Source organism: Corvus moneduloides, chromosome Z (assembly GCF_009650955.1).
Source record: "Corvus moneduloides isolate bCorMon1 chromosome Z, bCorMon1.pri, whole genome shotgun sequence".
NCBI lineage: Eukaryota > Metazoa > Chordata > Aves > Passeriformes > Corvidae > Corvus > Corvus moneduloides.
In genome coordinates, this window is record NC_045511.1 from 56,877,492 (window position 1) to 56,891,531 (window position 14,040).

The 14,040-nt window shown below is 38.1% G+C and overlaps 1 protein-coding gene across 13 annotated transcripts in view; it reads left to right on the plus strand.

The window, feature by feature from the left end:
- The window catches only part of MEF2C (myocyte enhancer factor 2C), a 126,307-nt gene that overhangs the window by 81,269 nt on the left and 30,998 nt on the right, over nt 1–14,040 (plus strand). For 9 of the 13 annotated variants that reach the window (XM_032095454.1, XM_032095458.1, XM_032095459.1 and 6 more), the window contains one exon: nt 7,590–7,733. In XM_032095454.1, coding sequence (XP_031951345.1) covers nt 7,590–7,733 — 144 coding nt within the window. Of the gene's footprint in view, nt 1–7,589; nt 7,734–7,794; nt 7,933–14,040 lie in introns of all 13 variants that reach the window. The other 4 variants (XM_032095460.1, XM_032095455.1, XM_032095457.1 and 1 more) reach the window with 2 other exon arrangements.

Here is a 14,040-nt window from a genome sequence, read left to right on the forward strand (position 1 = left end):
GCATATATTTGTAAGGAGCAAAGACTGCACTCCCGTAGCTGCAACCACATGAGAACTGAGAATTGTGACAGCACCATGGGTGAAGGAAAGACAAACTCAAGCAGCCAGGAGCGGAGTGTCCCCAATCAGCACCGCAGCCCTGGGAACAGCCATCTATGGCCACAGGGCAGCAGGTGCTGGCACTGACAGGTGCAGATGGCAGGGATGCATGACATTTCTGGGGACCCGCTCCCTGCTGGCTGCAGCCACATCATGCCAGCCAGCACCACTGGTCATTTGATGCTCCTCTCCCCCCGTGGATTCCCGGGTGGCTGGGATCAGCAGGTGTTGCTGCCATCTCCTCTTTCAGAGCCCAGGAAATGTGATCCCCTCCATTGACGGTTGGCGTAGGAATCCTACGTCAGCTGCCATGGGGGGTCTGTGGGTTGTCAGACCTTTTGCACCATGATGATGGATAGGAAAAAGCCCAAAGGATGAGAAAATATCCTTAATTAGAACCTCAGGAATTTTTCAGATATAAATTCTTTTAAAAACAGTTTACAAGTGATGGACAGAAATCTTTTGCGTGTCCCATGAAATAATTGTGAATATAGGGGGCTGTAAGTTTACAAGGAATCACAGAATAAGCTGAATTGGAAGGAATCCACAAGGGTCATCAACTCCAGCTGCTGGTCCTGCACATCACAGACCTAAGAGTCACACCATGTGCCCAAGAATATCGTCCAAACACTTCATGAACTCTGTCAGTCTTGGTGCTGTGATGACTTGCCTGAGGAGTCTGTTCCAGTGCACAGCCACCCTCTGGGTGAAGAACCTTTTTCTAATATCCAAACTAAGCCTCCCATGACACAACTTCATGGCAGTTATTGGAGTCCTGTCACTGGTCATCACAGAGAAGAGATCAGTGCCTGACCCTCCTCTTCCCCTTATGAGGAAGTTGTAGACTTCAATTAAGTCTCCCCTCAGTCTCCTCTTCTCCAGGCTGAACAGACCAAGTGACTATGCATTAGCAGAAATTTTAATACAGAGCTTTAATGCTGGAGTCCTCATGTGATTTGCTTTTGTTTCTTTCAGAGAAAATCCCAAAAGATATGTGGCTTACTTTAGCCACTGTGAGATCTCTGAATCTGACGTACACTTCTTATACTTAAAAAGCCAAAGTTACCCAGTCTAATTTAACTCTATACTAAACAAAAAGCACTTGCAAGTTGACAAGATTGAACATTAAAGAAAGGGATTTTGCATGATCTCTTTTAGAGAGCACACAAACCTCTGCCATCTTCCCATCTCCTGCCTCACCAGCTCTCCAGAGGGGAGATGTTGGCACAGCAGCACAGCAAGGTGAGTTCTCTCATACAGATGGAGGAGAGGCACTGCAGAGAGGCACTAGCAGATGTGGTGGTGCTGACCAGTCTGCTCCAGGCTGCAGGGTCAGCACAAACAGACAAGTCCTGGATGCTCTGGGGCTGCGCCAGGTGCACTGTCTTCCAAAGCTCCCCCATACCCAAGTTAGGTAGCAGAGCTATAGGTAACAAAGAAACAAAAATCCCACTATCCCATTGCCCTTTTGAAAAAACGGATTTTGTTTGTACCCACACTGCAAAATGTTGTAGAGATGCCTTGGTACACAACAAGAGCATGAGTGGAAGAGGATAGACTGAACTCTTTAGTCAGGTAGAGATCTCATGCCCTGCTGAGCTTGCAGTACACATGTACTAATACTGTCAATCCATTGGCTGATCATTTGTAAGCAGAGAGAAGCAGGTGTTACTGGCAAAGGCTGTCGGTGCTGTTTGGTTTCACAAGAGGTGTGATTAGAGAAGGTACTTGAAGGAGGAGAGAATAATCACTTAGCATGTGAAAATCAAAAGCAAATCCAAGCAGAGGATTTGGTGTATTGTCGTGAAAAACACATTTACATGTATTCATTTGAAGAAGACAGACATATAGTACCAGACAACTGAATTTTTTTCTTTGAAATTTGGTAAAAACAAAGTAGTAACAAAAAGATTAGCATGGAGCTATAGAAGTTCAGCTTAATATAAGCTCTGTAGCTTGTTTCAAAAGGAATGCAAACCACAAAAACATTTTATGATTTTTGGAAAAGAGGTAAGAAATGTTCCATTTTTCTGTGTTACTGGTATACATTTTTGTGTGTGTGGAGTTTGATAGATAATAATGTTTTATGTGATTCTCCTAAATATACAATTAAAGTACATTAGTACCAGCATACTAGTTTATGTCCATTATTAAATGTAAAAATTTATGAACTCTATGTTAATGGAACATAAAATTTGAGACTTTAGTTACACATAAGTTGGAAATTCAGACGGGTGGTTCCCATAGCAACCCATCTCTTCCTCTGTGTTTTTCATTTGAGTAGAACCTTTCATTACTTGATTGCACCATACATTGTATCATGCAATTTCATCATAAAATTTCATCATTCTATAACCAAGAAGATAGTGGAGGTTTTCTTCACTCAACACTTTCTAACTTTAATATCTCTGTTGCACAGAGAGCAAACTGATGCTTAAATGAATCACGCCCATGTCTAAATATTTTCTGCTCTTTTGGGGGACCACCATAAATTTGGCCAGGTTCTTTGAAATCATAGAATGATTATAAATGATACAGCAGTTGAACACAATAGCATATAATTCCTTTGAAATTGGCTATTGTCTTCTTTACCACGTAAATATGTAGGTCCAGTGAAAAGAAGAGAGACAAAACCATTTTTCATTTGTGGCTAAAAGACTTATTCCATCCAGATATGGGAAAGAAAGTGATAGTGAAAATTGAGGGGACTTGAAGGTTTTTTTCTGACAGTCAAATGGCAGTGAAATGCCAAATGTATTTACAAAATTGCAAGTCCATGGATTGTCGCCAGTCAGTCTGTCAGTTAAAGATCATTGTGGTGGCTTCTGGACAACATAAAAGATATGGGAATTTGTAGAAGTAGACATGCAATTCTGAATTTTTCCATACTGTAAAGTTTGATTACAGATGAAGACCCAGTGAGATCACACTTTTTATTACACAAATGAAGATAGTGATTAACCTAACCTTGTTAGGTCTTCATTGCAGAGGATATCAGAAAGGAACATAGTGGGTTGGTCAGAACCTTTTGGGAGCCTCATCAACTGACCTAGCCTTTTAATTTGGCAACTATACTGTGAGCATTTCCAAGCCCTGGAGTGCAATGAGAAGCACTTCCACAGCAGATAAACCTATTAAAAATATGAATGGACAAACTAAATGATGAGATGGAAAAAAATAAAATAAATTCTAACCTTCTCCACTCATTCTGTTAAAGAAATGTTAAAAAAAACAAACAGAGGATAAAACTGCAGAAACAGAGACTAGATTAGGAAAACGAAAGGCTTTTCCTCCTCAAAAGTCTTCAAAATTACAATGATTTGCATTGCCTTGATAACATCAGACCTGGGTGTTATTGCCATATTTTCTTTTGAGCTTCCATAATGATGATAAGTTTTGCATGAAATGAAAGAAAATAGTTGTTTATACTTCATTTTACAGGAGTCAGCATGTCACTAAGTTAGTACTTCTCCTCTGAGGTTTACAGAGTAGGATTTAGACTAATTGCTGGCAATGGAGATTTCAGTCAAAGGTCGTTTTTCTTTAACCATTTTGTTGTTCATATGCTTTGGCTGATTTTAGGTTATTGGAGTCCAATATAATTACTTGTTTGATTGCTTGGAAGAAGTGGAGCTTCCGTAGTTGAAAAATGGCTTATTTTCTTTAAAAATAACTGAAATCTGGCTTGGAGTTCTCTAGAATGCAATGTGCTACACAATTGTGCTATTTTATCCTTTTAAAAATTCCCTGAATAGTCATTAAATCTTTGGAAACTAGCTAATCTCTAGGAGAATGTGAAAGGTCTGGCTATTTTCCAGGGTTTGCAAAAGGCTATGACAGCTTAACATCATAAGAAAAATTGTTTCTAAATCACTGCAAGACTGGGTCAAAGACTCCAGAACCAGGCTCTGCTTTCAAGAGGTTACACAAAATAGGGGAGAAGAGGAAAACTTGACACAAAGTCCAGAGAGCTTGTGAGAAAGGATTAATCAGCTTAATATTGGTCAGCACCACTTGTGCTGTATGAACGTGTGTTGTGTTGAAGCACAACAATAAATGAAGAAAAAAAAATGAGAGATTTAATGTGGTAGTTAATGATGTGAAGGAGAGTAAAATAACAAACAAGGTAATACGATAGGGAAAACTGTAGCCTGCATGTTGAGATGCCAGAGATAACACTAAGATGTTCAGGGTCATTATTTCTGTCCTTTCTGTCTGATACAACTCATTGCCTTAGTGCAGAGTTTGTCACTTCCAGCCTTCTCTCCTCTCCAGTGGAGGACTGTGATGTAAGTGTGTGCATTCCAGTCCCTGTGTAATCTATCAATCTGTTCTTCTGTCTTTTCCCTTAAAACTTCAGTTTTTATTCAATGCCAAGCAAATCTAGGGCAAAGAGAGAGGTCTCAAAGACAGTGAAGTTTCATGAAAATTATACTTTCTTGTGCAAAAAAAGAGAAACCAGAAATTACTCCCAGAAAGACTCCCCGCTGGAAGCAGCATTGCAGCCTGAGTCCTGACAGAGAGAAGCAGCAAAGATCAGCAGAAGGATGGGTACTGAGGAGATCTTCTCTGCATATTGCACTTTACCCCAAAATGCAGTTCACAGGAGACCAGACATTAGTTCCAGCACTCACAAAGCTAGGAGCTGTGCCTCTGAGTCCAGCATATATGTGGAAATTCCTGTTGCTTAGCCTTAACCCATCTCATTGAAATATGTCTTGTTTTAGTTTGGGATTTGTGTGGTGTTTTGTTGGCAGTGGCTGGGGGATTGTGTCTGTGTTTGTTTGCTTGTTTGTTTGTTTTGATTTTATTTTTTTTTGAGATGTGGTGGTCTGCATTACTGAGCTTGATTTGCACCATCAGCCAAGGTACCAGCCAAACACACTAGACTGATGTTTTTTGCAAGGAAAAAGTTTGCCTCTACTCTTTAGGGCTAAAGTTATTTTTGGGTAGAATATCAACAAAATTTTATTAAATTTGGTTCTTGTCTTTTCTGGTGAAAATAGAGATTGGTCTTTCTCTGCCTTGTGTGGCAAGCCACCTGCTTTCTAAAAGCATGAAAATAATGTAAAAGTAAATAAGTAATAAAAGCATGGGAGGGAATCCAGTCTCTTTGGAGATTGTTGCAAGACATATGTTGGCTCACATTGCCTTTCCTCTTTTGAGCATCTGAAAGGTGCAGTGCATCCCTGAACCTCTACAAACCAGAGTAGCAACTGTTTCACCTGAGTGCTACGTAATCGTTTGCAGAGCTTTAGGTCATTGTGAGTATGCTAAGGACAAGATGCATCTACTTCACCCAGACACAGTCTTGTGAATGCAGTAGACAAGGATTTGCGATGGATAGGAGAGGAAAAGATTCAAATAGGCTACAAAACATTCCTCCTGTTCTTCTGTTTTCATATTTCTTTTTGTCTGTCATCTCAAAGCCTGGAGTTGAGGAAGCCATTTAGTCCAGCTCACATCCTCATCAGTCCTCAGGGACTCCATGGGAATCAGCAGGACTCCATCAGTGAATCAGATGAGCTCAGGAAATGGTCCCAAGTGTGCTGATCTTGGTTTCATGTCTGGACAGCTTGATCTAATCTTGAAACAGAATATTTTATGTATTTAGAGGACAACTGTTTTGTCCTTACATGAAGAGAAGAATGTTAGTTGAGATTACAATGAGACATTTTGCTTTTACTGTATCTTGTTGTGTCTATTAAATGTATTAAACAGCAGCTGATTGCAAAACCCTCTTTCTAATTGGCTTGTTTCAAGCTACTAGCAGTAGATATCATGCACAACTATGTCTGTTTTGCTAACTGAACATTTAACATTTAAAAGAAAAAAGAGAGAGAAGAGGGAGAGAAAAAAGTTGCAGGGAATCATTCAGGTTGTTTTAGCATCTCAAGTTTTTATTCCATTAGATTATAATTTTATTGGTGTGTCAGAAGTAGCTTGTGGAATTGACTTGAAGTGTCTATAGACATGAAGTTTGAAAAGAAAGACCTACATTAAGCCATCCTTCCACAAATGTCTAAATCTGTTTCAGAGGTCTACAATGTGAGATTGGAAGGGTCAGAACTCTTAGGGCAGATCACTATGACTTTGCTTAGTTGATGAAAATGGAAGGTTCAGGGTTTTTTCCATAGTATGAGAACAAGGTATGACATTACAATACTTAAGGGTAGTAACAGTAGCAAGCCAAACATTTTCATAAAGAAAATAATTATGAAATATACTATTCCTGAAGGAACAAAAAGCTCAGATGATACACAACCATTCTAAGAAGGCAAAAAGAAACCAGAGTATCCCACACTGACAGACAGCACAAGCATAGCCACTTATTAACACACATTAGGTGTTATGTGATATTTTCGTTGTACTTGATATTGCTCAGCCAGGTTTCAACACAGAATGGACTGCAAGCTGACTTTAAAAATTTGTAGACAGCCAACTGGACTTTGAAGAGTTTTTGAGTGAGATATTCTTGAACCTAAATATGAGAATCATTAATATATTGGCTTTATGTACTATTGCTTGTACTTGAGGAGTCCACACTTTTTTCTCATATTCTTTTACCTTAATATGGCCTGTGGCTGTTCTTTGGTGTTCTGTAAAGGTAGATCACTTAAAACCTATTTGAAGCCAGACAACTATTCTGAATTGCAAGCTACTGATTTCATTCTGGTTTTAAGATTTTTCAACTCTGCTATCTTAGTGATGATAAACATGGTCGTGAGTATTTGAGTAGCTGAACATGAAATTCTTTCATTTTGACTTTTCACTAAGCATCTGTTTTAGCAGTGCTTTTCCCAGTACATTAAGCTTCAGCCCTGTGCATTTGTAGCACTGTAAGTGTAGTCAATAAAAAGTAAACACTATGTCTAGAAGATCTTCATTGTTATTTCATAGCCATATTATCAACTCTGCCCTCCCTCTTGTACTATCAAAAGCATACACACTTAGGAATGACATTGCTAAAGTCATTCCTAGAATTCAATTTAGGTAATTATTATTCTTCTGTGAAGAAATCTATTCCTAAATATGTTGCAGGTTTGATTCTTTTTTCATTTCCTCCTCCTGCATCCTTCAGAAAAGAAAAGAAAGACATCAGTGTATTCCACTGTAAACAGTATGGATAGATATGTTACGTTTGGTTTATGTCAAAATAAATTGCATTCTGTGTGTTTAGCTTAAACCCTAAATGCTGTGGGATATGGGGATCATGGAGCAGGGGAGATACTAGCATAGGTACTTTGCTCGTTGCCAGATTCATTCTTTATTGATTGGCTCCAGCTTCAGCAGAAAGGTCCTGTATGGTCCTCACTTGGCACTCATAATTGGAGACCTACAGCATCAGTGTGGTGGATCATTAGTCACCTTCTTTCCTTAAAGCATAATGTAAAACTTTCCTATGATGAGCCGTTTGTGTTTCTTTAACACTACTGAGTCTTTCTTGCAGCCTGTGTCAAGGATGGAACTTTCCAAATTATGTATTTCAGACATTGAGAAAGAAAGGACTTAATGGCTGTGACAGTCCAGACCCTGATGCGGACGATTCAGTAGGTCACAGCCCTGAGTCTGAGGACAAGTACAGAAAAATTAATGAAGATATTGATCTAATGATCAGCAGGCAAAGATTATGTGTAAGTACTCTGAGCTCCTTTTCATTTTTTTTACTTTCTGATATTTCTCTGAACCTGGCAGGCATTGCACAAGAAAGAAAGCAAAGGTTGTGAAAGCCCTGATCCTGACTCCTCTTATGCTCTCACCCCACGCACTGAAGAAAAATACAAAAAAATTAATGAAGAATTTGATAATATGATCAAGAGCCATAAAATACCTGTAAGTACCAAAGGTTAGATGGCTGTCTGCTGGTAACTGCTGCAGTAACAAACCATAACCCTTTCAGTTCTGGCTTCTTAAGGAAATAATTTCTGCTAGAAAGAGGCTTTAATAGCCAAATATGTAACTAAACACTGTGGTCAGAAAATTTCTCACAGCATACTTTTCTTTCAAGTCTCTAACTCTGACACACAGACAAAGCCCATTATGGGTGAAACCTACGGAAGGAAGTGAAATATACATATATGAACTATATTCACTTGATTTACAGAACTGTTTTACCACATCACTTGCCCAAATTATACCTAAAAAATAACAGCGGAAATCTTTCTTTGTGGACAGGCTAACAAATCCACACAATACTTTCTGTGGGGATACAGAAAAAACAATGTGGAAATGAAATTCCTTTTTATATAGTAATTAGTGTGTTTTGTGTGTGTAACTTCAATTCCCAATTGTCTCTGCTAAACTCAGTTGCAGCACTGAAGGGTTACAGCTACTTGCTCACTGCAGAGAAACAGACTGCATGAGAGCCTAATGGCAGGATTCAGACATGTTTGTGTGTTGGGGTGATTTTACAGCTTTATCAGAGAATTTGCTTTGACCTCATCAGCATTTCTCTAATGCTTTAACATGAGATAAATTTTGTTTTAACCAAGTCAAAATTTCTAACAGTCATATGCCTTGCCAGATATTTAAGAGAAATAACTCTGCATGTGCTATTTGGCTTGCACAAGACATACAAAGGATGAATACTTGGTCATTATGTTTGATATTACATTTATAAAGCAAACAAAAAGAATATGGAGGTTTGGAAGTTATATTTAGTTGATCTTCCAACTGTCTGCGGAAGTGGGAAACCAGATATTGACTCAGATCCAAAGAAGCATTTGAATTTGCATAGGTAACTGCTTATTTCTAAAAGACAAGAGATTATTTGTCTGTGTTCATTCGTCATTCCCATACAAAAGTTGCATGGTTATCTACCAAAAACATTGTCTGGATACCCAGAATGAGCAGTGTCTTCTGTAGTGCTAGTCATTTGCACATACAAAATTTGACACCTAAGATGAGGATACTTCTTAAGGAGGCTCAGATTCTGTCTCAAGCACTCTAAGTGTTCTTTCCATTAATTCTCAGCAGAAGGATTTTTCACTCAAGGTAATTAAAATTTGAAGGAGTTCTCACATCATGCCAAAAATATTTTGGAAAAAAATAAGAAGACTAAATAACACTTTCCCAGAGATCAGAAAGGCACCAAATTTGATAAAGTAATATTTGAAATGGCTGGTTAAGGATGCCCAACATGTATATAGAATATCAGGAAAGAATACAGATATGTCCCAATCTTTTTACCTCCTTTTTTATTTGCTTCTTTTGGAAAACTGTTTTTCTCAGAACACAAAGCTCTAAAGCTGTCACCGTGCATTTGGTTTCTCAGGATAAAACTCAGTTTGACAAATGATGACTGCAGCATTTGGGGAGACTGTAATAAGCCAGAATGCTTAACCCTTTTTCACATCAAAATCTCACCAATTGTCATTCTTCCATTTCTTTTCTCTTTCAAGGATGACTTTTGGCTTTTTCAAATCAAACTGACAGAGTTTTCACCAAGCTACTTTTCTGCCTTAAAAATGTATTTGGGATGACCCTTCAGAACCTCTGTTTATCTTATGCTACCTGCTTCTTTCCTAACAAAATAGACATGCTATAATCATCTGAAATCTTAAGACAATTAAAAAAAAAAACCAAAACCTTGAGAAAAAACCTTCATTCCTGTAGTAGTGAGTTCTGTCACTCCTTATCTCGATAAACATTTTGGGAAATTGTCTTTTCTGTAAACTCAGGAAATGAATAAGATTTGGAAACAACACAGTTAATCTGAGCATGGTACATGAGTTTTGTTTTCCCAAAATTAATAGGATTTCCTACTGGTTGCTTTCATTAAATGTAACTTTTTGACATAAAATATAGTCCTACTTCAGCAATTATTTGGTGATTTAGGGTATAACTTCCTACCTTTTGGGATGTTGTGAGGTGCAGTGTATTAATATTTTTGTGAAATTACTTCAGAGATGTGTCAGAGATGAACTGCCAAAAGTTAGCATTTTTTCATGTAAGACAGAATAGCCCTTCTCTAAATACTTCATATGCAGAGCTCAGGGTCTGTATCCTCCATCAAGCTGCTTACCTCAAAAGGAAGAAACAGTAGATATATTCTGCTAATGCAATAGGAACTCCTTCTCTTGGCATAAGCTAAGATGTAATGGGCAAGATAGAGCTCACAACTAGTGCATAATGGAAATTTGTAACTACCTGGTTTTATATATATATATTGTATAGAGTAATATCCTTAACTGGACAAATCAGAATAACTAAGTCAGGGAAGATATATTCATTTACTTGTGATCATCAAAGGTAACCAAGAAATCTGTGGAGAAGAAAGCAAAATTAATCATAAAGTCACCAAGTCTCTAAATCACTACTGACAGAATATATGAAACAATGCCTTGCCTGGGCCGGGTCTTGTAATGTAAAAAAGCTGCTGCCAAATGAAAACAACATTGGCTTTTGCTCCTAACAGCCAAGCCCAATAATGCTCCCTCAGATAATTTTCTGGGGATAAGTATATTGTTCTAAACCATCTGATAATAATTAGACATTTATTTGTAATTTTCATAAGAGTGATGAAAGCAGAGGAGACAGAAATAGCCCTCTAGAAACCTATAAGTATCTCTGTCTCTGAATAAATGAAGGCCTGGTTGAACAAGGGAGGAATAAAACCAATATTTAACACAGAATATTTGGTTCATTAACTTCCAAGGGGGTTGAGTGTCCAACATTTTGTTTTGCATCATGTACCACAGCTTGTGGAGTGTGCATTTTACACTGTGCTGTACACTGGCAATATCATCTCTGGTGAGCCATCTGCCCCTTTGGCAGTGGTGTCCAAAGGAGAACAGACAAAGGGAGGGGGAAAAAAGGCAAAATGTGGCCAAAAAACAAAAAAGCAAACATGCTGAAGCAGTGGGAAGTGTACTTATCTCTGAGGTGAATCCTTTGAACAGTGCCCAGCAGGCTTTTGACACCTTTTGATGTCAAATAACAGTCTCACAGACAATTTCTTAGCTTTGTTTGGTTGTTAGTTCAGGCCAGGAACAATTCCCAGTAGTCAGTCTATACGCAGTTATGATTTTTTTGAGGTTGAGAAAGCTTAATGGTATGGACATGAACTGCTCTGTGGCCTCAGACGGCCTCAGTTCCTCCCTAGTTCCTACTAATATAGATATTACACAAGTGCACCAAAAAATTTAACGTCCGTCAGGCTGAGATGGAATCAATGTGTCCTGTGGTTTACCACCAGGAATGACTAGGAAATCTGCATGAGGTTGCAGGTCTTGGTAAGAGATTTGTAAGACTTTATTAAAGTCAGACAAACAGAGCAAACTGTAGTTAGAGGTGTAGCGTTTAATACTGATGTTTATCCAGTCAAACTACTCTCTCTAACTTTTGACTGTGTAGAAGAAAAAATAAAAACTACTGTATTTCAGATATAGTACATATTGTGCTGAAAGGCAAAGAGTAAACTGACTTCACCCTGATAAAATTGCCTATGAAGTGCTAGGTAAATAAATGTAAGTAGATCCAGAGAGTAGGTAAAATGATGAAAACTAGACTATTAGTACAGAAATTAAACAAATAATTCAACTACTTTAAAAATATATTTTTTAAATGGCAAAATGAAAGCTAAGTTTCAGATGACTAGGGAGACTGGCAACCTCAAAAGCAACCAAGACTGGAGCTCTTTTGTGCTGTACTAATGTACAAAAAGAAGAATCTAGCTCTTGAACAGTTTGGTTTGTAGATGGAAGGAAAAGCATAGTGGTGAAAGCAAACAAGCTTGTTGAATTCTGGCAAGACCTTCAGTTCTGCATTTGTTTTAGTTTATATAACAGAAATTTAGATTAGGAAAAGATGTTAAGAAAATAGAGGCAATAATAGTCTCTACCGCTACTCAGAGGGCAGACTTCATAGGTTTTGTGACATGGGTGAAGAAAATATTGTGCGAAGTGCTCTCCTGTGGGTAACAGTCAATGCAACATGGACTGGCACTCAAGCAGGCAGGACCATGGGCTCAAAGACACCAGGGAGAGAACTCCATCACAGCCCTGAGTGCTGCAATAACGAGAAACTCCATATTGGCTTATTCATGTCTCACATAAGGCTGTAATTCGGGGTGAAACATGAAGAGCTAGTCAGATCCTCCTGTGAATTCATGGGCTAAAACCTTTTGAAAAGGTAGGAATTAGCAGCAGCTGACTTTGAGCTCCACAAACTGTCATGTGCTTCTGACCAATATGGGATTAAGGAACCTTTTGGGTCCTTCTGTGGCCAGTAGAAAGAATGACTTGCTTCAAAACATACCTTCAAGCTGATAAAATGTTTCAGATTATGCTATATGAACCTATTTCCAAGGAGCCTAAATCTCAATTATAAGGATGCAGATTGCATGTAGATTCTTACATCTGTAGATTAGATGTAGAATATGAGGATTACCAAAACACCTCGCCTTCCTTTCCTACCTCTACTTAAATCAATCAGCTCTATGAAATATACAGGCCTTGGAGTGCACTTCAGCTTCTCAGCAAGGGGAAGCAAATTCCCGTGTGCAACCCCCAGGCTGGGGAGCAATGCCAGCAGGCCCATCCACTGAACTACTGGTATAGCCATCTCTTGCAGAAAGGAGGCCACAGGCTACTGAGAAGGTATCAGAGATAAATTAACACCTTGAAATAATTCAAAGGCATTTGTGTAAATTATCCTTAACCTCATAACCTGAAAATTTTGATCTGTGTTTCAGCGGTTAGGCAAAATAATTCCTCTATATTTAGAGTAAAATTTTCTTTGTCCCTAGAGAGGACCAAGAAAGAAAAAAAATAAGCTTAATTGATAACTGTAATTTGATGGATAGTGCTGTAAGACACAAGGCATAGCCAACAGCTCCAGCCAGAGAAGAGACATGGGGGGCACAAGGTCAGGGCGCCTCAGTTGCCTGACTAACAGATAATATGTCCAGCTCTCCATGTATTCCCTCCAGGTTCTTGAAGACACACCAATACTATCAGCTGCCAACAATAAATTTAAAACCTGTGATTTCCTCCCTTGGAATATATTACCAGGCTACTTTAAAGAATTTTTTTGATATGTTTAAGCTCTTGAAGCTTATAAGATTGCTAAACTGCAAATCGAGGGGTACTTAGCTTGCATTCAGGTATTGAATATTTAAAATCTCAGGTAATTCTGAAAAGGTTTTTCTTATCAAAAAGGTGAAAAATTAATAATTTTTAAAAAAAATAAATTAAATACAGATTTCTAATGTAATCATAACTTTTATAGAAATACAAGCAACTGCAACCTGAGAAAACCCCAACCAACCAAGGAAACCTGAGCTTCCTGAGAGCATAATCAGATATGCATCTCCTCACACACTCTGTTAGTGAGGTACATTATTTGGGGTTTTTTTTGAAAAGCACTCTTGCAAAGGGAAGTGGTTCAGGAGAAGATGTTGAATTTAAGTATGAAAAGAGTATATTGAAAATGCATCACTAAAAACCACGTCCTCCCCCCCAAAATAACCCCACAAATACTAGTGTGTATCTAAATTTCTTGTATTTGTTAGCTGTCTCTGAGAAGAACTTTACTTCTTTTAAGACCTTACAAGCTAAGACAGAAACTCAGTAAAAAGTGATTTGTTGGTGTCTTTTACGTGATTTGGGGTAATTCTGGTTGCTAAAACAACACAAGCTGAAATTAAAGTCTTTCCTTTTGCATTCTGCCCCTTCTAATGTTTTTTCCATGCAATGAAGTCACCATTGTCATGTACCCTCAGTCTTGCAGTCATCTGTGACACTAGATTAAGGTATGACAAGTGAACAATTATGACTTCGCAGAATGAAAGAAATAGAAAATTAAGCTGCATTAGGCAGAAGGTTTTTTTAAACAAGAAAAATATAGAAAAAAAGAAAAAATCTTTCCACTTCTTACAAAGTAAATATGCAAGCTGCATTAAAGGAAGATAGAATCATGATTCGAAAAATCATATTTAAA